This window comes from Mus musculus, chromosome 2 (genome assembly GCF_000001635.26).
Source record: "Mus musculus strain C57BL/6J chromosome 2, GRCm38.p6 C57BL/6J".
NCBI lineage: Eukaryota > Metazoa > Chordata > Mammalia > Rodentia > Muridae > Mus > Mus musculus.
The window spans coordinates 3,321,123-3,341,226 of NC_000068.7; the positions used below are offsets into that span (position 1 = coordinate 3,321,123).

Here is a 20,104-nt window from a genome sequence, read left to right on the forward strand (position 1 = left end):
TAACCCCCAGAGAAAGTAATTTTTACGTGACTTAGGTATACAGACACATTTTAGATGGTTTGGGTCTTCAGCATTCAGAAATGCATTTGTATTTTACTTATTTCCAGGTGGGACTGGACGTTTCTTTTTGCAATACTAAGAGTTAATCCCGGGTCTTGTGCACACTAGGCAGGCACTTTACCACTGAGCTACATCCTCAGTAGGAGTGGATGATTCTAATCTTTTGAGAGCCACAGAAAGATTAATAAAAGTGTGAGTTGCATATTTAGTGCCAGGGATTTAGTTCTCCAACTTTAGATAATTGAATGGTATTTTAATTGAAGTTCTGCATCTTTATAAAGACTATGCACCCCATCCTTTAATAGCTTGTTGTGAATGTTCGTCAGAGAACTGGGTCTGTCAGTGTAAAGCATGCCTTACCAGCTTTCCTGTCATCGCCAACACTAATCAGCAATCAGTCAGTACTTGGTCACAGAACCCTGGAAACCTCTGGTAACAGGTGATCACAGCTGCCACTGAAGATAAAACTGCTCTTCCTTCTTGGACATTATATAGGGTCCTTCAGAAATTATAATGATTTGATTGTTTGGGTTTTTAAAATCTATTTAGTTGTTTCTGTGTGCATGCATGGTGCATGTGTGAAGGTCAGAGGACAACTTTGTAGAGCTGGTTACAGATGCACATTACAGCATCTGACTTTTATAAACATGTGGATTCTGAGGACCAAGTCCAGGTTGTCAGGCTCACTTGGCAAATGATTTTATTTGCTAAGTCTTTTCCTAGGATATAGGGATTTTTAATATAGAAATATTTACAAGAAATTGAGAACGAAAAGTATATTAGCAATATTTGCGCTACCTCTAAAATTATCCAGTATTTCTCCAAGGGGAAAAAGCATAAAATTTGATATTTCTCATATCAGTTAAATTCTTGGTATATAAATCAGCTGATAATGTTCCATTTGATTTGTTTGGATAAGAAGGTGGGACACATGGCTTAGTAGCATTATCTTTGTGGGAGTGTATATCATGCATTTGCCAAGTGCATGAGTGGAGATGAGTTCCTTGGACATGTGGGTCCTGGGATTGGAACTGAAGTGCTCAGAGTTGGCAGTGGGCTTCCCTGAACCATCTCACCCGCCCTCATCATCTTACTTTTTATTCTGAGAGTCAATTTCAGTAAGTTGACCAGACTGGCCTTGAACTCACTGTGTAACCCATGCCTTATCCTCTCCAATAGCTGGGATTTTGGAGGCCCAGCCACTAGAGGCAACTTCGGGCTTCAGTAAAATCGTGATTCTAATTGACAAAGCAAGTCTAGAGCCAAGAGTTTCAGTTCTAACAGGTTTCCTTAGGCAGGGCTGTGGGGCCACACTTTGAGCACAAAGTAATTTCATTTACTCCTCTTCTGTTTAACTAATGGCTTTGCTTGGTTTTTCTTCTAACAAGGTTACAAAGACTTCAGGTTTGAGACCAATGGAACCAAAAGACATCAAAGCAGTCCGAGAGCTAATCAACATCTACTTGAAGCAGTTTCATCTAGCTCCAGTGATGGATGACGCAGAAGTGGCCCACTGGTTCCTGCCCAGGGAGCACATCATTGACACGTTTGTAGTGGAGGTAAAATGATGAGCTGATAAGCTAGTCCTGAGAACAGGTTAAAGCTCCTTTGAGGAGGATCATGGTGTGCCCATAGCTTTCCTCCATAGCTCTCTGCTTCTGCTAGCCCTCCCACAGCTTCGGACAGTCCTGGACTAGAGTGTCTTCACTGGTTATTAAAGGGAAGTTAGGCTGCATTTGTTTATTGTGCATTTGCTCTTCTCACTGTGAAAAGCTAATTAGTCACCCTAGACAACTGTGTTTCAGAGTTTAATATTTTCGCTTTTGTGTAACTGGCTGGATATGAACTGCCATTAGCTTCAGATGACAAGCCACAGACTCGGCCCCTTGACTCTTGTTTAAGGGAGGGAAGGAAAAGGAGCTATCTAGATACTCTGACCAGTGCTTACTAGATGGATTTAACATCGTTGTTTGTTTTGTTTTGTTTTTCAACTTTGTTTTACAAATCTGAATTGGTTGTTCAGATGTTGTCATGCTTGGAAGCTCAGTGGGTTGAAGTAAGGTTAGACTGAGAAAGTGGAACTGACTTTGGCAAGCAATTGAAGACAGAGGAGAAGGCTAGTGAGAAGTGACTGGGGTTTGTTTACATCACTTTTGCACGGAACTGTTACTTGGCACTGTCAAGTATTGTTGGCCATGTGATCACAGAACCAACAGTTAGGGCAGTTATGGAGAGACTGACCCATTGTAAGGATGACTCACAAGACATTTCTAGTGACAAGTAAGCAGGCAGGCTCAAAATTTGTACTTCTAAAACCTCTTTGTACACAAATCTTTACACACCTGTGTGTCTCCAGAGCCTTGTAAGTTGTCCACTCTAAAGAATTGCTAAGAACCCCAGAGAGTTTCCACTCTGATAGGATAGATCAGTAGCTATTTACAGTGCTCAAAATGTAATAAGATCTTGGTATTTGCCCCCACGTTATAATATAACAAAAGAAAGTCCATTGCATGTTACCTAAAGAACATCCTGTATATAAAAACTATTTTTTCTCCCAAAAATTAGTGAATGAATAATTTCACATTTTTTAAAATCAGGGTCCTTTCCTTGGTTTTGCTTTTAATTAGTTGTGACATACTGCCTTGATTTAAGTATATGAAGAAGATACCTCCCATGAAATATTGAAGATTTGAAAGTGATTGCATAATTTAACCTTATTTCAGATCATTGTTGGTTTCTTCCCCTTTTGAGATGGGATCTCAATATGTAGCCCAAGGAATATTCAGGCCTACCATGCCGCTCAGACTGGCTTCTGGCTTCTTTTTATTTTTACCTTACATGTATGGGTGTTCTACCTATATCTCTGTCTGTCTGTGTCCTCAGAGGCCAGAAGAGGGCATCAGATCTCCTGGAACTATAGTTATAGGCAGTTGAGATCGTTTGTGTGGATGGTAGGACTCTCCCTGGGTCATCTCCAGCCTCTGGCTTTAAACCTAATGATCCCCCTGCCCGAGCTTCCTGAGAGTTGGAATGACTAATGTACACCGCCACATACAGTTATTTTCAGATAATTATGAATAATGTTAACTGACGTTTTCTCAGTTTTCTGTTGAACTAAAACATTATTGGCAAACAAATCTCGTCTGGTTTTCTTGTTTGGTTGGTTGGTTGGTTTTGTTTGTTTGTTTTTTGTTTTTTTGTTTTTCCTGAAGTAACTAGCTCTCATTCACTTTTAAGAATATGTTCCAGACACCAAGACTGGATGGCCATGTTCTTTGAAATAGCGTTCTGTTCACCACTCGGTAGCTAGCTCCACGTACTTCCGTTTCCTCATGACAGCAACCCAGATATATGCTTCAGTGTGGATGAGAAAGGCAGCCTCTGGGCCTCAGCCTGGATGGCTTCTGTCACTGTGGAGGAACTTCCCACTTAGGGCCAGCTTTGAAAGAGCTTGCAATCTCCCTAGCCCTCCAGCTAAACTTCCAACTGTTTGCTTCTTAGTCTCCACCCAGCATAAAGGGCTCAAGCTGGGTTACAGAGAGGGTGGACTCAGTTGTTTGGAAAGAAAGTTGGGTAGAGGTCAGTATCAGTTGATCAAATGCTTGTTCAAGGAAACATTCACTACTGTTGCTTCCCTCTGTCCCCCAGAACCCCAGTGGGAAGCTGACTGACTTCCTGAGCTTCTACACTCTCCCCTCCACGGTTATGCACCACCCAGCTCACAAAAGCCTCAAGGCTGCCTATTCCTTCTACAACATTCACACAGAGACACCCCTGCTGGACCTCATGAATGATGCGCTCATTATAGCCAAATTGGTGAGTGTTGAGCCGCTTTTTTTACTACTTGGATTTCCTTAAGTGAACCAACTTACAGAAAGGTCTCCAGCTCCCTCCCCAACTGTCTTTATAATACAGTCTTCTAAGATGGTGCTTAGTCAGTGGCTTTGTATCATAGGTACTTAGCCTTATTATAAGTACCTACTTAAATTACTGTAGAGGAATTGAATGTTATACAGAATATATACTACAAAGAACACATTAAGCCCTTGGTGTGATAAACTTTTAAATTTTGTATTGGCAGAAAGGATTTGATGTGTTCAATGCACTAGATTTGATGGAAAATAAGACCTTCTTGGAAAAACTAAAGTTTGGTATAGGAGATGGCAACTTACAGTATTATTTGTACAACTGGAGGTGTCCAGGGACAGACTCTGAAAAGGTGAGTGAGCATGATACAGCAATTCATGCTGACTGCTGTCAGGATAAAGGGGCTTTATCTGTTTCTACTGTTGGTAATTCCTGTGTGAGAGAGGGTCAGAGGGAGAGAGGAATTGTAAATGGACTCAATTAACCCAGACAGCCCCATACAGACCCCATAGGATGAAGGCAGCTTTTTATTTCTTTACTTTTATTATGTGTGTATGGGGATGGGAGGAGAGATAGAGGGATGGGTATACACATGCCACAGCATATACGGAGGTCAGAGGACAGCTTTGAGTAGTCAAGTATTCTTCTCCCAGGACTCCAAGGACTGAACTCAGGTCATCAGCCTTGTGTGGCCGATGCCTTTGCCCTCTTAGCCAGCTTGGAAGGTCAAGGGGACTTTTTTTGTAATTACTTATTTTTATTGTATGTACATTGGTGTTTTGCCTGCATGTGTGAGGGAGTTGGAGCCCCTGGAACAGGAGTTACAGACAGTTGTGAGCTGCCATGTGGGTGCTGGGAACCGAACCTCAGTCCTCTGGAAGAGCAGCCTGTGCTATTTCCTGCTGAGTCATCTCTCCAGACCTCAGAGAGACTTTTTAAAACCCCAGTCGATAGACTGCCCAGTGTTATAATTCGATTTTCTCCTCAGTTTGGTCTTACTGTCCCATTTTTCTTTCTTTAGGTTGGACTTGTTCTACAGTAGATGAAGATGTTATTTCTAGAAGGCAACATTCTCATTTGTTAATATTCTATTTAGTGATGCCTGGAAATGTCATTCCAAAGAAGAATAAAAGCACAAGTTGAGTGAAATTGAAGTAGTTGTTAACAATCAGAATAGATGGCCAACTGTATACATTTCTAGTTAGGGTGTTGGGAGCCAGTCTCCGCTGTTGACTAATGTGGGAGGGATTAAAGGTGTCCATAGAGCTCTCACTGCAAAGAGAAAAGTGGGACTGTCTCTGTGATCCAAACAGAAATGGCAGCATCATGTTAAGAAAACCTTTGCTGTTAGGAGAGTCACTGCTGCTTTTCTGTTTATTAAATGGTGATATACTTGTAAAACAGAACAAGGATCCATATGTGTATCACCTTACATGATGCCACTGGAATGTTTATAGAATTGACATGTGGTAGATACTTAAGGAGCAATATGAAAATGTACCAGTGACTTAGCACATTTATTATTCCATAAGCAAATACACAGGTCTGTCCCATAAGCATAGTAGCCAAATCAGTACATTACAGGTTTGTCTTCTGCTCTTCAGCAGGCTAGTGGATTGTTTCAAAGGCAGAGTTTGGGGCAGTTGTTCAGTGTGCTCACTAGAGAGTACACAGCTGACTGATGAGACCTTGCGGCTGCTGTGCAATCTCATTCCTCAGCAATGTGAAGGATGTGTGAGGGAAAGGAAGTCACAGCTCTAAGGTCAGATTAAATGCCCAGAGGAGTGGAGTCAGCACACAGATGGTCTGAATGTTTTTATTATGCAAAATTGCACATGTTCCTTTATGCTGACTTTAATTTATCATGAAAATTGTCATGCTAATGGAAAATGTCTTACTTGTAAATAATAAGTATTCATAATTTTGTTACTGATGTTGTTTTTACCTAGAATTTGAAAACCAAGTTTCACAGTGTACATATATGTGTATATGCTGCCACTAATCCAAGGGAAAATAAAATACTAAACAAGGCCATTGTATAGACTGGGCCTTTAAGTCAGATGCCACAAAGTAGATACTTCCTGCCTTTACTACAGTGCCTCCGCTCCAGTCCAGACAACATGGCATTTCCTTCCCTACTAGAAAGGAGTCACCAAATGTGACTGTAGGCTGTCTCACCTGTTGGCTGTTCTATACAGCTCACAAACTGAGAATGGTCTTTTTTTTTTTTTTTTTTTTTTTTTTAAATCGTTGGGGGAAATAGTCCAAAGAATTGACGTTTTGTAGCATGCAAATCTTAGGAAATCCAAACATTTTATCAGAATACAGACATATCTTCATTATGTCCTAACTATGGTTGTCTCATGCTACAAAGGGAAATCAAGTAGTTGTGACAGACTGGACTGTATGTATTGCCTGCAAAGTTAAAATGTTTGCTCTCTGGCCTCTTGTGGACAGGTCCTAAATAGGCCACAAATTGTGCCATTCCTGATATTACCACGAGAGGGGGCACCTGGGCCCCACAAGTGGTGCAGAAGTGGGACCAGTGCTGGACACAGGACAGATTTCTCATTATACATGTCCAACTGTCACATTTCTAACAGAACACCTTCAGGAAATGAAACTACCTATTCATTACAGCACTGTGTGGAAAGTCAAGCAGTAGGTGAGTGAGTCAGTCAATCTGGATCTACAGCTCTTTGGCAATTATTGCACTCATTTTTATGTCTTATACAAATTGAATTTTCAGGTTAGAATTTTGTCATGGGCTTATTTATTATTTACCTCATGAGGAAACTGTTAAAACCATTCCTTTAGAGATTTGTTTATTGCACATTGCAGTTGTTATAGAACTTTAAATACACTAATAGTTAACGGTGATGTCTTCATAAGTTAAGCACATGAGCAGTTGGTATTTTAGAGAATTAGTAGCCAGAGCAACTGCTTGGATATAAAATAACTGTTAAAACCAAATGTAAAAGCAACAATCTCAAGTTACACTGCCCTATGCTCTCTGTATCCATATTGTGCTGTAAGGTTTCTTCCCTTCAGAAACAGGAAATTTGTCAGCAAGTGGAACAAAGTGGTACAGTCCATAAGTTCATCCAAAACTTGGGATGAAAAAGTTTTGCTATCCCACTCACCTCCTAAATTCCACAATGACTTCCAGACAGAGTGGATTAGTAAAGTCCTGACAGCTCCACTCCCAGCCAGAAAGACCCATCACTGTCTTGTCTGTCCTCGTGCCACATGTCAGCTAAGTACTGCTGTAATAAGTTCTGGCTTAGGTTTTGTTTTTAGAGTTGTTAGCTTTGATTTTTGTTTGTTTTTGGTGCTGGGGATCAAGCCAGGGATAGTATGTGCTGGTAAGCACATATTCTGCCATAGAGCTCTGCCCCTAATGTACTCTTGATAGATGTTATATATTACAAGGAAACTGATGATGCGCAGGGAGAGAATTCTTATGAAACAACCTTATCAGGCTTTTGTTCTGTATCAATTAAGCCTTTCTCCCAAGCCTGCCTTGATGCTTACCTACAAAGAAAGCCAAATTACCACAAAGTAAAAATGACATGCCGCTCTGAAGGCAGTGTACTGCTTAACATTTAGTGTCTCTCTCTCTCTCCGTTGCAACTGAGGACTTTCTTCAGTTGCTTCACCCACCTTGCTAGACCATGTCTGTGGCCCATTTTCCAAGTTCGGTAGAGAAATGTTAAGTGCTGTAGGAAACTGATGTTCTTGCAAGCAAGCATTGTACCAGCCTTTAAAGCAGTGAATTTATATGCGCATGGACATTAGTCTTAATAAACTTTGGTTTTGTTAATCATTGTTTTGAGTGTTTTCTGTACTTCATCTGCCCCACCCAAAGAGAAAAGCACCTCCATGCAGGATCCTAAGAATATATGTAAGTTTTGATTTTATTTCTTTCAGTGCTCATTTAGACATTAGACATAGTGACAAGTCATACAAAACTACTTGGAAATGGACTTTTTACTTTTGGGTGGTTTTCTTATCTTACTAGGGTTGGGAATGAGCTTTTTTATTTTAAGGGGTTGTAATGTTGCAGCTGAAGCTTGTCCACCTTCAGCAAGCTTCCTCTTACTAAGTTTTGTAAGGTCATCAAATGACGTGTCCAAAATCTCGTTGTCCTGGCTTTCCGAGGGTTCAGTCTCTAAACTGTCTGTGGGACCTTGGGTTCTGTCTGGAAGCCATGGCACGTTTAAGCTGGGCACCCTGGGAATGATGGCTTCTACTTCATCAGCAAAGTCCCTGGTGTTCTTTCTGAAACCCAAGGCTAGCACACATTTTAAGCCAATGACAGGAGCAATTCTCTCGCTGAGCTGAGGTACCTGACAGGCAGGAACAGTTCTGCTTAGACTCAGCTGAATCAGGTGTGAGGTGATGATGGCAGGCTTGACTGACTTACACACTAGAACCAGGAGCAGTTCATTCCTCTCCAGAGCTCTGGTGACTTCATTAACACCAATGACCAGCTGTTTCCTGACGTGTACAGGTGTCCACCCTGACACCAGCACATCCCCATCAGGCTCTTTTGGATCCTCGCTAATCTCAATATCTGGCCGGCAACTTTGCTTTTTCATAAGAGCTGTTTTTTTCCTTTTCTTCTTATCTTCAATTTTCTGAAGTCCAATCAATTTAAACTTGGCTTCGAGAGTCTGTAATATAAAGTGTATGTCTTCTCTCTCCAAGGTGCTCCAGGAAATAACATAAGGGTTGTTTAGTGATGTTTTTACAACCAGAGGTCTAGTCTTCCGAATAGATCCCCTCTTTGGTGCCTGAGGGGCTGCAGCCATCTTGAAAACCCTTTGGAAAGAAACAAAATGATGAAACTCCTGTCAGCAATGCATGTCTTGAGAACATTTTGGTTATAGTCTCCAGTCTCTGTTGTTTTGTTTTTTATTCCAGGCTGATATGCTACAGCAAGTCTAATTATATGGGCCCAACTAGATAACCAGTCAGAGAATTTCTGTGGCACAAGGAAGACTTAATTCTCCCTATTTTTTCATGATGCTCAACAGGCAATGTGAGAGTGACTGGTGTTAATCTTACAGATTTGTGAGCATCTTCCAAACTCTAATTGGAATTCCACTCATTTATTTTAAAAATGTTAAAGACATTTATTAGGTTTGGGGTCATAGCACATGTGGTCAGAGGACAGCTCTATTAAAATGGTTTTCTCCATGTGAGTCTCAAGGGAATGAACTCAAGTCACAGGCTTGGTAGTAAATGCCTCTTCCCTCTGAAACATCTTGCCAACCCCTCATTCATTCATTTATAAGCATACTTACTGAGTTACTGCAGTGGGCAGATGGTGTTCCAGACACAGATGCTGGTGGGCTCTGAAGCCCCTGTGTCTGCCCACACAGAGCTTAACCTTCTGTAGTCTCTGAAGTTCATAATGAACCAGGTCAGATTTTAAGAAGCAAAACCGTAGTAATCTGTCCATGGCTAAAACTTTAAGTCTCCCTCCTCTCATGATTCCCAAGTCCCTAAAACATTTGAAACATGCAGGCCCATATTTTCCCTCTCACATGATTATAAGATGACTGCTTTGGCGGGCAATTTCATGAAAAATAAAAAAAATATGAAATTCAGAGATTAATCCATTAGGGAGAAGTAAATGGGCTGCGCTCCTTCCAAAAGCAAATCCGAAACAAAACACTGTTATTTGTTCTTCCTATAATAATTAACCTTACAGACAAGTTAGGACGTTAACTGCTCTCTTGTCGGGCATTCATTCATTTAAACCCTGTTTATCCTTCCCAAAGGCAACTGTATACCTCTGCTCTCAGTTGTCTCCTTCTTAGAGTTCATCTGAGAACTATGAAGACCCAGTTGACAAACTTCAAATAAGTCCCCCCTGCTTAAGGTTCCTCTAATTCAGGGCACTTTCTCCACGCATCTTGTTCCTAACAAACTTACAGAGTTCCCTGGCATGGATTAGGAAGCAGACTCACTGTACAACTCACAGCTAGTTTTTCTAAAGACTTCTTTTAATCATGGATCTATCTTAGAAATAACCTGTGGTTTTTAAGAACCATCAGATGGCTGACTCACCCTAGAGCTTACTGAGCTGGAATTTCTGGGAGTCAACTGTGCCACAGGTGCTGGTAAAAAGCTGCCCAACATTTGGAGATGTTGATGTGAGGCAGGTGGCATCTCCAGACTGCACGGCCTTTGGAGATGGTGTTGCACTCACTCCCAGTAAGAGCTGCAATCTTGATTCTGTCAGTGCTGCCCACTGCTACAGACACTGGCTATAGCTGCTTCCATAATAACTGCTTCCATCAATCCCCATGAGCTGCATGCTCCTCACAAGCTAAGAGATTCAAGAACAGGTCGTCCAAATCTATCGAGGTGACCAGCAGCTGGTAGCTAGCTTTGAGTAAAATGACCAGGAAGCAAGGGACAAATGGTCCCACCACAACGCTTGCCAAACTGCAAGTCAGCTACTGTCCCTGCCTAGCATGGGGGACACTCACAGATGCTCTGCAACCAAGGGATTGCAAGATTGGGATGTATGTCTCTGATTCACAAAAACCTGGAAGGGGAGATGAAAAAAAGAACCAAGCCTACATAAGATGACCGCCATGCAATACTAATTTTTAAAATGCTGAATATTAACAGGTTCACAGAGCTTGATCAAGTACCTTGCCAACTATGTCTGCAAGCTGCTACTGCCTACAGGACCAATTACAAACTCAAAATGTTTACTCCCATTTCTCAAGCATTTCTCCTTTCACTCATCACCCATATTACAGATTCTGGCTATTTAATGAGGCCTCTGGTTTCTCATGTCCTTATTCAACGTACACTGTGCCTGGTAGAGCACTTACATACATTTTTTTCTATCAAATTATTATGAATTATCCTTGCTGTTGCAGGCCATTAGGCATTGGGCAAAGCAAAAAGCTTCTGCGAGTAATAAAAACGGCTCACTCTAAAGCCAGAGTAGTGAGGTTATCTTGAGGAACAGGCCTTAGTTGAAGTCTCTGGAGAAAACGACCATTAACCAACCGCAATCTAAAATATTCCTCCTTTGAAGGAATTCTTTAGATAGCCCAAGAAGGAAGCGGGCAGTGAGGGATTACAGAAGAACATTAAAGTTCAGTATCGCCCGAACAGAGATGCTGGAGTTGAAGATACTGGGTAAGGACAAGATGGTGACTCTAGAGCCTTTCAAGAAGGGCGGCGCGATTAGAATCGCGTCACAGAGACCTTGATTTGGGAAGAGACCCTAGAAAGGCTGTCAGCAGCAGAGAAGCTCCCGCGGTCTCGGGAGGACGAAGGGGTACCCGCATCACACAACACGACGGAAGGAAACCCCCGAAGGCAGGGATCGGCTGAGACCAGCCGGAAAGAACCTCAGGGAGAGCGGGCTCTGGATGACCCCCACCCCGCGGTGACCCGGGTGCCCACGGGCCGGGACTCGAGCCACAGGCACGCACGCGCCCACCTGAGCAGAAGCGCCCCGCGGAGACCACGTGACGGATCGCTTCACTACAGCAACTCGGTCACTACCAGGAACCACTGCGCCCGCTCCACGTGCGCCTGCACTGAGCGTGCGCAGAACACGAGCTCCGCCTACCTGCCTCTGCATTACGTCACTCCCAGTCAGGGACGTCAGGCGTGGTGTGTGGACTAAACCTGGCACAGCACTGCGCAGGCGTGTATTCTGTCTCGCGAGAGTCTGTGGTTGCTGTAGTAACCAGCCTCTCCCTTCTGACTGGTCGTCCAAAATGACGATGCGGAACAGCTCGGTTCTGTGAGAGGTTCGTCTCTCCTTTTGGCTCTCCATTTTTAGCCCAGTTGCTTCTGCCTTGCTGTCTCTTTTTGTTCTGGGGATACAAAACTCCAGCCCTTATAGCCACCCATTCCCCTGCACGCGTCCCTGGGAGAGGCTGGTTACTACAGCAACCACAGACTCTCGCGAGACAGAATACACGCCTGCGCAGTGCTGTGCCAGGTTTAGTCCACACACCACGCCTGACGCCCCTGACTGGGAGTGACGTAATGCAGAGGCAGGTAGGCGGAGCTCGTGTTCTGCCACGAAAATCAAATAAATAGGGGTTATAGGGTTGCATGTACTTAGAGATTATGTGTAGAATCTTGGGCACACTGAAAGGAAAATAGGGGCTGCATTTAGTTCCACAGCAGTACTCCAGAGTACTCCGGCAATAGCTGTTGTGCCTTCTGACAAACGGAGACAAAAAATAAGAAAGGTTATGAAACAAAATCACTGGAAAGTTACAACTGGTAAGCAGTGGAATAATGTACTAAAGATTAAAAATTACGCACGCCTTTAATCCCAGTACTCGGGAGGCAGGCGGATTTCTGAGTTCGAGGCCAGCCTGGTCTACAAAGTGAGTTCCAGGACATCCAGGACTATACAGAGAAACCCTGTCTCAAAAAAACAAAAAACAAAACAAAACAAACAAAAAAAAAAGGCAGGAGAGATGGCTCAGCGGGTAAGAGCACTGACTGCTCTTTCAGAGGTCCTGAGTTCAAGTCCCAGCTCACAACCATCTGTAATGGGATCCAATGCCCTCTTCTGGTGTGTCTGAAGACAGCAACAATGTACTCACATACATTAAATAAATAAATAAATAAATAAATAAATAAATAAATAAAAATTACTTGACAGGAATTACTTTCTGTTCTTATGAATTTGGGAGGATTCAGGTCCTTCTCTTTATCTTCCTCTTTTTTCTCGGTGTTTTCATTGCTCATTTTAGACTAACATATAGGATCTAGCTTCTACGTTTCCATTATTCACCACCTATTGAACATTTAAACAGAACAAACACTGTTGCTTGTGGTCAAAGATTGTTGAAGTTTTTACAGGAAAAGCGTGCTGTGGTTTCTATCACAAGTAGATGAACTAGATTAAGTTCGGTCGAGTTTTGACTGTGCCATATAAGACGTCCTTTACTATTACCCGCAGTCATGTAGCGCTAAAGACAAATCGCGATGGTAGAATTGAAATACTAAAGGTTCACATAAAATCCTGGCTCGTGGAAGACTGAGACAGGAGGCTGCAGACTGGGCCTTCGGGGCCAGAACTTGCACACACCATAACAGAAAAATAAATAAATAAATAAATAAATAAATAAATAAAAATAAAAAAAGGCAGAAAGAGGGGCAAGATAAAGAAGTAAAAAGGTAATGGCTATGAGTGTTGTCCCACCAAAGTTCCAGCTCTTACATTACAAGCCTCTGCCGCCAGGCTGCTATGTTGACACCCTAGCCTTCCCACTAACTAGTGTCCCTACACCTCAGGCAAGTTAATTAGCCAACTATGAAATGATAAAAATAGTGCCTATTCTGAGGATTAGAAGAATATTCTGTGTAAGATGCTTACCACAGTGCCTGCCACATGGTACATGTCTGACAAATGGAACCACTATGACCCAGTGACAGCTGTGGCAGAATTAAGTTAATACAAATTATATATAGCCGCTACTATTTTGGGCCTTGTTTTCTATTTGAGAATTTAGCAATCTTTCCACAAGGATTTTACCCAAAAGAATATATCTCAAAGGTAATTTCTTTCCATTTGTGTAGCACAACTTTAGTTTATGTTCATATTTTTTTCTGCAAACATATGCTTCCTGTAGTTTCCTAAGTAGTATATGTGTATATGTATGTATATATATATATATATATATATATATATATACACACACACACCAAACCAAATGGTCAATTTACTTTTCAATTATAGCTCTTATTTTACATCAATTCAGTTTTTAATTTTTATTTTATTATTTTTATTTTATTATTTTTATTTTATTATTTATTTATTTATTTTATTTTTATTTACATCAATTTATGTTTATGATTATGTTTAATCAGTTTATGTTCAGGTTTTTTTTTTTAACAAATATATGCTTCCCATAGTTCCCTAAATTACTATGCATTTGGTAGTCTATATATACACTAAATGGTCAATTTACTTTTCAATGATAGCTTTTATTTTACATTGTAAATAAGTTATGTTTGTGAATAAACAGTTTATAAATGTACCATTTATGATCATAGTTAATTTTATAAATATCTCAAAATATTTTAATAACTTAGAAGGTTTATGAAAGTATTCTTTTTGTCTTAATTCTTGAACTGCTGGATTTAAAGGATACAACAATATAACATTAGCTTAAGAGTCTGAGTCAGAAATCGTAGCATTAGAGCTGACAATACAGTCTGTCAACAAAATGTTCAAGAATTGAACACTAGATTCTTCTTGCTTGCATGGAATTCTGAGCTTTGCCCAGCATTGTATGCTATTGTGGTTTTGTGGAGTCTACAAACATACTGTTAATAACGATTATTTTTAGTTTTTTAATTAGTGTATAGTAATTGTCCAAAATATCCACTTCATTATGGCCTTTCCTGCATGTCTACAATCAGTCCAACATTTAAAAGTCACTTAACTGGGAATGGACTTTAGTAACGAGATACCAAGTCAAAGCACAGGCTTCGAGTCTGTGCCATTGGAGTGTCTATAGCCACATCTGTGTCCAGGGCAGCAATATGAATGGGAGGTGTCTTGAGCACTCGGGCCACCCCAGGCAACAGTGGGTAGCAGTGCCACCCTTCCATAGATCAGATCAGTAAGGAGAAAAGGCGCCTGGTAAGGTTCAGAACATTTGTGTATAGTCATGTAAGCACAAAACCAACACCATGTCTCGAATTCCCGAGAGACGCTATCGGCCATCCCTGAGGTCAGGTGACAGGTGTTATGTGTATTCTCTCTGGGTTAAGGAACAACTCTGAAGAACTTCAGCACATACAGTGCTATAGTTAACACCGCTACACCCAGAGGTAGAATGGAGAGGCAAGGAAAAGGGAAGGAAACAGCCACAGTCTCAACTGAGGAGAGGCAGCGGAGGCATGCGTGCACCTGCAAGTTCGCCTTAGTAAAAGAAGAGAGAGGAGATTAAATGAGCTCCGAGACACTGGGCTGAGTTACCTCCCAGACACTCCCTCCCGCTCCTGTGGCCAATTAGTCCTCCATGCCCAGAGAGCAACCAATAGGAGAGACCGGAGGAGGAGCACTGCTCTTTAAGCAGCGGAGCCCGCTCCCCGGGGACTCTCACTCTGAGCTGGGAGAGTCACAGCATTCCGTGTCTCATCATTATGTCCTTGCAGGTAAGCCAGATCTGGGAAGGCCATGCCAAAGCAATTATCCGAAGCGCTCTGATGGGGCGAGAGGAGGTGTGGTAGCCCTGGGACAGGACAGGGGCAGGTAACCCCCAGGAGCCTTCTGCTGCTGCGACCCTGCAGTGACTCCCACACCTGCCTAAGCAGTGTGGGGCAGTATATTTCACAATATATTGTACTTCACCATCTGTTGACAAGGACCCAGGATCTCTATAGCAACCTGTTTGGCCCTCTGGGAAAATTACCCAGATCTGAAGAATTGACAAGCTCCTGGGGGCGGGGGCTTCTTCACCTCTCTCTCTTAACAACTCCAGGAAGCAAGTGACATCCATTGGGGTCTCCACATCCCCTTGCTCTTGGGGACCTCGGGAGATTTTCATAGATGTGTTTTGTTGAATAACAGGGCTAGATTATAAAGCTCTGACTTTACTGTTTTATTGATAAGAGTGAAAAGAGAATAAATAGGAATTAAAAACCAGGAAGCCCTTTTCTCAGATAAACACATATAGGTTGCTTTTATATATAAATGCCCTCTTTCTATGTGTGTATAATGAAAGGTGTGCGCGCGCACGAGTTCTATCTGCTGGCAAGCCTGGAGATCAGAACCTTCAGAATGCACATGGTAGAGAGAGAGAAGTGTCCCTTGCAATTGTTCCCTGACCTCCAAATGCATGCCATGGTACATGTGCACCCGCATATATGCCGTAATAAACATAGAGCAAATAAAAGAGGAGAGAGGCAGTTAAATGAGCTACCTCCATGGGCAGCATTTAAAGCAGCATTGGAGAAGGGAATCTTTAGGATTTAAAAGTTAAAGAATATCACGAAGGGACAATGAGCTAAGGCATATGAATGCCACCCTGACAATAGGGCAGCATTGAAGGCTAGCCTTAGTTCAATAATTAAAATTGATACAGGGTGTGGGTTTCTATTACTATCAGTGTTGAATGTATTAAATCTATTATTGCTGTAATGAAAATGTTCTTTCATTTCGATAAAATAAGATTCTAGTTTTAAAAAATATATACTTGCTAGATATCAGCATCAGTATGATCAAAGAAAACTGGAATTGCAGTCACTGAAAGTTTAAGTCACTTTGTTTATGCTTAAAGAATAAATTGTTACAAATGAAAAGTTCTTAAAACATATGTGTATTATTTCAATTTGAAATTCTTACCAATGTAGTAATATAACAAAACATGCATTATATTCTAGATGTGGGAGTGTTAGTTCAAGTCAGGAGTGACAGTACACACCTGTCATCCCAGCACTCAGGACTCGGAGACAGGAGAATCAGGAGTCCTAGGCCATCCTTAGCTAGGTGGCAGACTCAAAGCAGTGTGCTACATGAGACCCTGTTTCGGAAAACCACAAAGTACTTCAAGCAGAAGAGAAAGATAAAGGCAGGTTAGAAACCCATTAAGAGAAGGGATGAGGCATGTGTGGATCAGTCTGCAGGTTACCTAGCATTCGGGAGTCCCTGGGTTCAATAGAAACGTAGGGTGATCATTTAAGTGTGATGTTCCAGGATAGACAAGGCAACATATGCAAATCCTAACACACCCACGCTCTCTCAGACACACACTCATTGCTCACACACACACACCCTCACACAAACTCATGCTCACACACATACACACACAGACTCATGCACACTGACACACCCTCACACACACTCATGCTCACACACATACATACACAGACTCACACACACTGACACACACATCTTCACACAGACTCATGGGTACTCACACATGCTCACACAGACTCATGAGTACTCACACATGCTCACACAGACTCATGAGTACTCACACAAGCTCACACAGACTCATGCACACTGACATACACACTCACACACCTCATGCTCATACATATACACACACAGACTCACATTGACTCATGCACACTGATGCACACACACACACTCACACATATACTGGCAGTTCATCAGCACACTGAGAGAACTGGTAAGTACTTGTTACAAACACCGTAACCTTGGGAACCCGGTAGATACCAAAGATGTGGTATTTTGATAACTTGTTCCTGGGTCTAAAATGATTTCGAAAATCCAAGTTTAAAATTATAATAAAAGTAAAAAACATATTGGCAAGCCAGCAGCTAGTGCTGGCTAGGGTATTCAAATGCCTTTTCTCTTCAGAATGGAAATGGCGTTAGGATAGACATTATGTACCTTCTGGGTGTTGTTAATGGCTCACTAATGGAAACGAAAGTGAGGGCATGTTCTTTGTTGTTGTTGTTGTTGTTGTTGTTGTTGTTGTTGTTGTTGTTGTTTTAATACTGGTATAAATGTTGGCAGATTGTTCTGGAAGTGAAAACAGAATTCCTTCTTTAGTTACAATCTCCCAATTTTATTTATAAATTATAACACAGATCCTTTTTGTGTGGGGGGGTGGGAGGGTTAATTTTTCAAAAAAGAATCTTGCTATGTAGCCCAAGCTAGCCTCCAGTTTCAGCTGATCCTACTGCCTCAGCTTCTCTAGTGTTAGTATTGCAGGTGTTTACTTTCACACCTGGTCTGACGGACATTTTACTTAGACTCGTTTCCTTCCTAGATTATGAAGATGAAGCAGGGGGCTGGGGCTGGGGATGTGGATGTATCTCTCCTGGCCTGGAGATGTAGCAGTGGTAAAATGTTTGCAGGAAACCCTGACCTTGACCCCAAACACCACAGAAATGGGGGAGGGGAACATGCCTTTAATTCCAGCACTTGGGAAGCAGAGGCAGGTGGACCTCTGAGATCAAGGCCAGTCTGGTCTATAGATCGAGTTCCAGGAGAGCCAGGGCTAAACAGAGAAACCCTACCTTGAAAAACCAACCAGCCAACCAAACAAGAGTAGTGGTGTATGTGGAGAGGTGATTTTATAATCAGAAGACACACACATACACACACACATGCACACACACAGTGTGTGTGATTCAAATAACTTAAGTTCTTTGACTGAGAAAATTATCTTCCTAGTTCAGTGTTCAGCAAGGGAGAGCTGCTCAAAGGGCTTTATGAAGCTCATGTGTGGGCTGACTGCTCTCACTTTCTATAGGAGGTGACGTAAGTCAACTGTGCGTCACCTTCAGGGGCTGTCTTCAGAAGGGAGAGATTTGATCAGAAGTGTCCAGAAGTCCCATGCGGTCCTTTGATATGGTGTCCTGTGCTCATTGTGAATGTCATTCCTGACACAGGATGGGAACAGGAGGGCCTTAAAGCACACTCATGAACATTCCATGGGCAGATGAAGGTCATACCCAACAAAGACGCTGTAATCTTACTCAGCAGAGACAGAATTGCCTGCCATAGAGCCCAGCTCCCAGAGCACAGGAATATAGGGAAGGTGGCATTCTTTTGGCCCAGAATGCTTTGAGAGTCACTGTCAACTGCCACATATGTAAAGATGTTTCAACTGTGATAACTCTCTGATCCACTCACCAAGGATGTACATAATGGTCTCTGACTTGACTCCTGCCCTAGGTCAGCAGATGAGGGCTTGAGAGTAGATACAAAGGTGAATGTAAAGTAATTACATAATTTAAGATAGTAACATAAATTAAATTACGCCTGCCCTTTATTCTGGGTATCTTGGGGAACACACGATGGAATTCGACCCAGCCTTTATGTTCAGCCCTAGTGATTTCCATCCAGAATGTCAGGAGCAGCTTTTCCAGTCTGTGCTGCACACTGGATGCCTGCATACCCTTACCCAAGATTCACTGCAAGCACGGCTTCTGAAGCAGCCACTTTCCTGCAGCCACTCCCATTCCCACTTCTGTTGTCAGAACAATGGCTGCTCACCCACTCTTCTCTGTAAAGAGATTTCTCTCCAGCATTTGTTATAGAGCAGGGAGGAGAGGGGAGGGAAGGGGAGGGGAGAAGAGGGGAGGAGAAATTACCAAAAAAACTTTTGTTCAGGATGAGACACATTTTCTAATCAACTCAAAGTAAGATAACCAACTTCATTTTCCTGGAAATCAGTTGACATGAGACATAATTTTAAAAAAATTAGATTTTATGTGTGAACCTGTCTTGCAGGTGTGTATGTGCACCACACGTGTGCCGTTGGCATGTCCTTGCTATCTTTTACCCTAGGCTGATTTTGACCAGGCCGCACAAGACGTGAGGAAGCTGAAAAGCAGACCGGAAGATGAAGAACTCAAGGAACTCTACGGGCTCTACAAGCAGTCAGTCATTGGAGACATCAACATTGGTGGTACCCGATCTTTGTTTCAAACAGACAGATGTTCTGGATTGCAAGCTATTCATAGAAGTGCAGTGAAAAGTAACACTGTAACTCTCCCCTTTTCTTCACAGCATGCCCAGCAATGTTAGATCTAAAGGGTAAGGCCAAATGGGAAGCTTGGAACCTCCAAAAAGGTTTGTGACTCTTAAACAAGGTTAAAACAAAACTTCACTTCTGCCCACACCGGTTGGTGAGATAACATCTGTCTCTCTAGGGTTGTCGAAGGAAGATGCCATGTGTGCCTATATTTCTAAAGCGAGAGAGCTGATTGAGAAATATGGAATTTAGAAGGTGACGGAGAAATCAGATCTCCTTTGGAAGCCTTCATATGCATCAATAATTCTCTAAACAAAATCATGGATCTTTTCTATTAGGATGAGTTATGATACTTAGGACTGTCAGCATGGTTACCTGATTTTACTCACTTGAGCAAGATGACATTAAAAAGTTCCTTCCCAAATATTGTTTTGTAGTATGCACATGCGCTTTAATAAATATACTTTCTTTTGCATTTATGTCTGTGTATGGATATTTATATGTGTGTGTTGAGCATGTGTGAATGTGGAGGCCAGAGGACAGTCTGGGGTAAATTTTCCCTGGTACGCTATTTACTTCCTGTGATGTGAGGTCTCATTGGTTTGGAGCTCAACAAGCATGCTAGACTGACTAGCCCAGGTGTCCTCTTATCTCTTCCTCTTCAGCACTGAGATTACAGAGGTGGCCCAGCATTCCAGACATGTTAT

The 20,104-nt window shown here is 42.1% G+C and overlaps 3 protein-coding genes across 11 annotated transcripts in view; 2 read left to right on the top strand and 1 right to left on the bottom strand.

Annotated features, from left to right (window-relative positions):
• The window catches only part of Nmt2 (N-myristoyltransferase 2), a 44,666-nt gene extending 36,911 nt beyond the window's left edge, over positions 1 to 7,755 (top strand). For all 4 annotated transcript variants that reach the window (NM_008708.2, NM_001290368.1, NM_001290369.1 and 1 more), the window contains 4 exons: positions 1,449 to 1,619; positions 3,709 to 3,876; positions 4,142 to 4,279; positions 4,949 to 7,755. In NM_008708.2, the coding sequence (NP_032734.1) occupies positions 1,449 to 1,619; positions 3,709 to 3,876; positions 4,142 to 4,279; positions 4,949 to 4,969 (498 nt within the window). In that variant the 3' untranslated portion in view covers positions 4,970 to 7,755. The remainder of the gene's footprint in view (positions 1 to 1,448; positions 1,620 to 3,708; positions 3,877 to 4,141; positions 4,280 to 4,948) is intronic.
• Rpp38 (ribonuclease P/MRP 38 subunit) lies at positions 5,426 to 11,864 on the bottom strand. Of its 5 annotated transcripts, none has more exons than XM_030249509.1 (3): positions 11,167 to 11,376; positions 9,237 to 9,334; positions 5,426 to 8,751 (listed from the first exon to the last, which is right to left on the bottom strand). In XM_030249509.1, exon 3 carries the CDS (start codon positions 8,739 to 8,741, stop codon positions 7,899 to 7,901), a length of 843 nt encoding a protein of 280 aa, XP_030105369.1. In that variant the 5' UTR covers positions 8,742 to 8,751; positions 9,237 to 9,334; positions 11,167 to 11,376; the 3' UTR covers positions 5,426 to 7,898. The 5 variants fall into 5 exon arrangements, with proteins under 5 accessions (XP_030105369.1, XP_030105367.1, XP_006497513.1 ...); XM_030249507.1 differs by having other exon boundaries at positions 10,006 to 11,376; XM_006497450.4 differs by lacking the exons at positions 9,237 to 9,334; positions 11,167 to 11,376 and adding an exon at positions 11,537 to 11,864.
• Acbd7 (acyl-Coenzyme A binding domain containing 7) lies at positions 11,692 to 19,876 on the top strand. Of its 2 annotated transcripts, none has more exons than XM_030252244.1 (4): positions 11,692 to 11,973; positions 19,211 to 19,328; positions 19,433 to 19,495; positions 19,576 to 19,876. In XM_030252244.1, exons 1-4 carry the CDS (start codon positions 11,962 to 11,964, stop codon positions 19,647 to 19,649), a joined length of 267 nt encoding a protein of 88 aa, XP_030108104.1. In that variant the 5' UTR covers positions 11,692 to 11,961; the 3' UTR covers positions 19,650 to 19,876. The 2 variants fall into 2 exon arrangements, with proteins under 2 accessions (XP_030108104.1, NP_084339.1); NM_030063.2 differs by lacking the exon at positions 11,692 to 11,973 and adding an exon at positions 15,046 to 15,099 and having other exon boundaries at positions 19,576 to 19,875.
• The last annotated feature ends 228 nt before the right edge of the window (positions 19,877 to 20,104 follow it).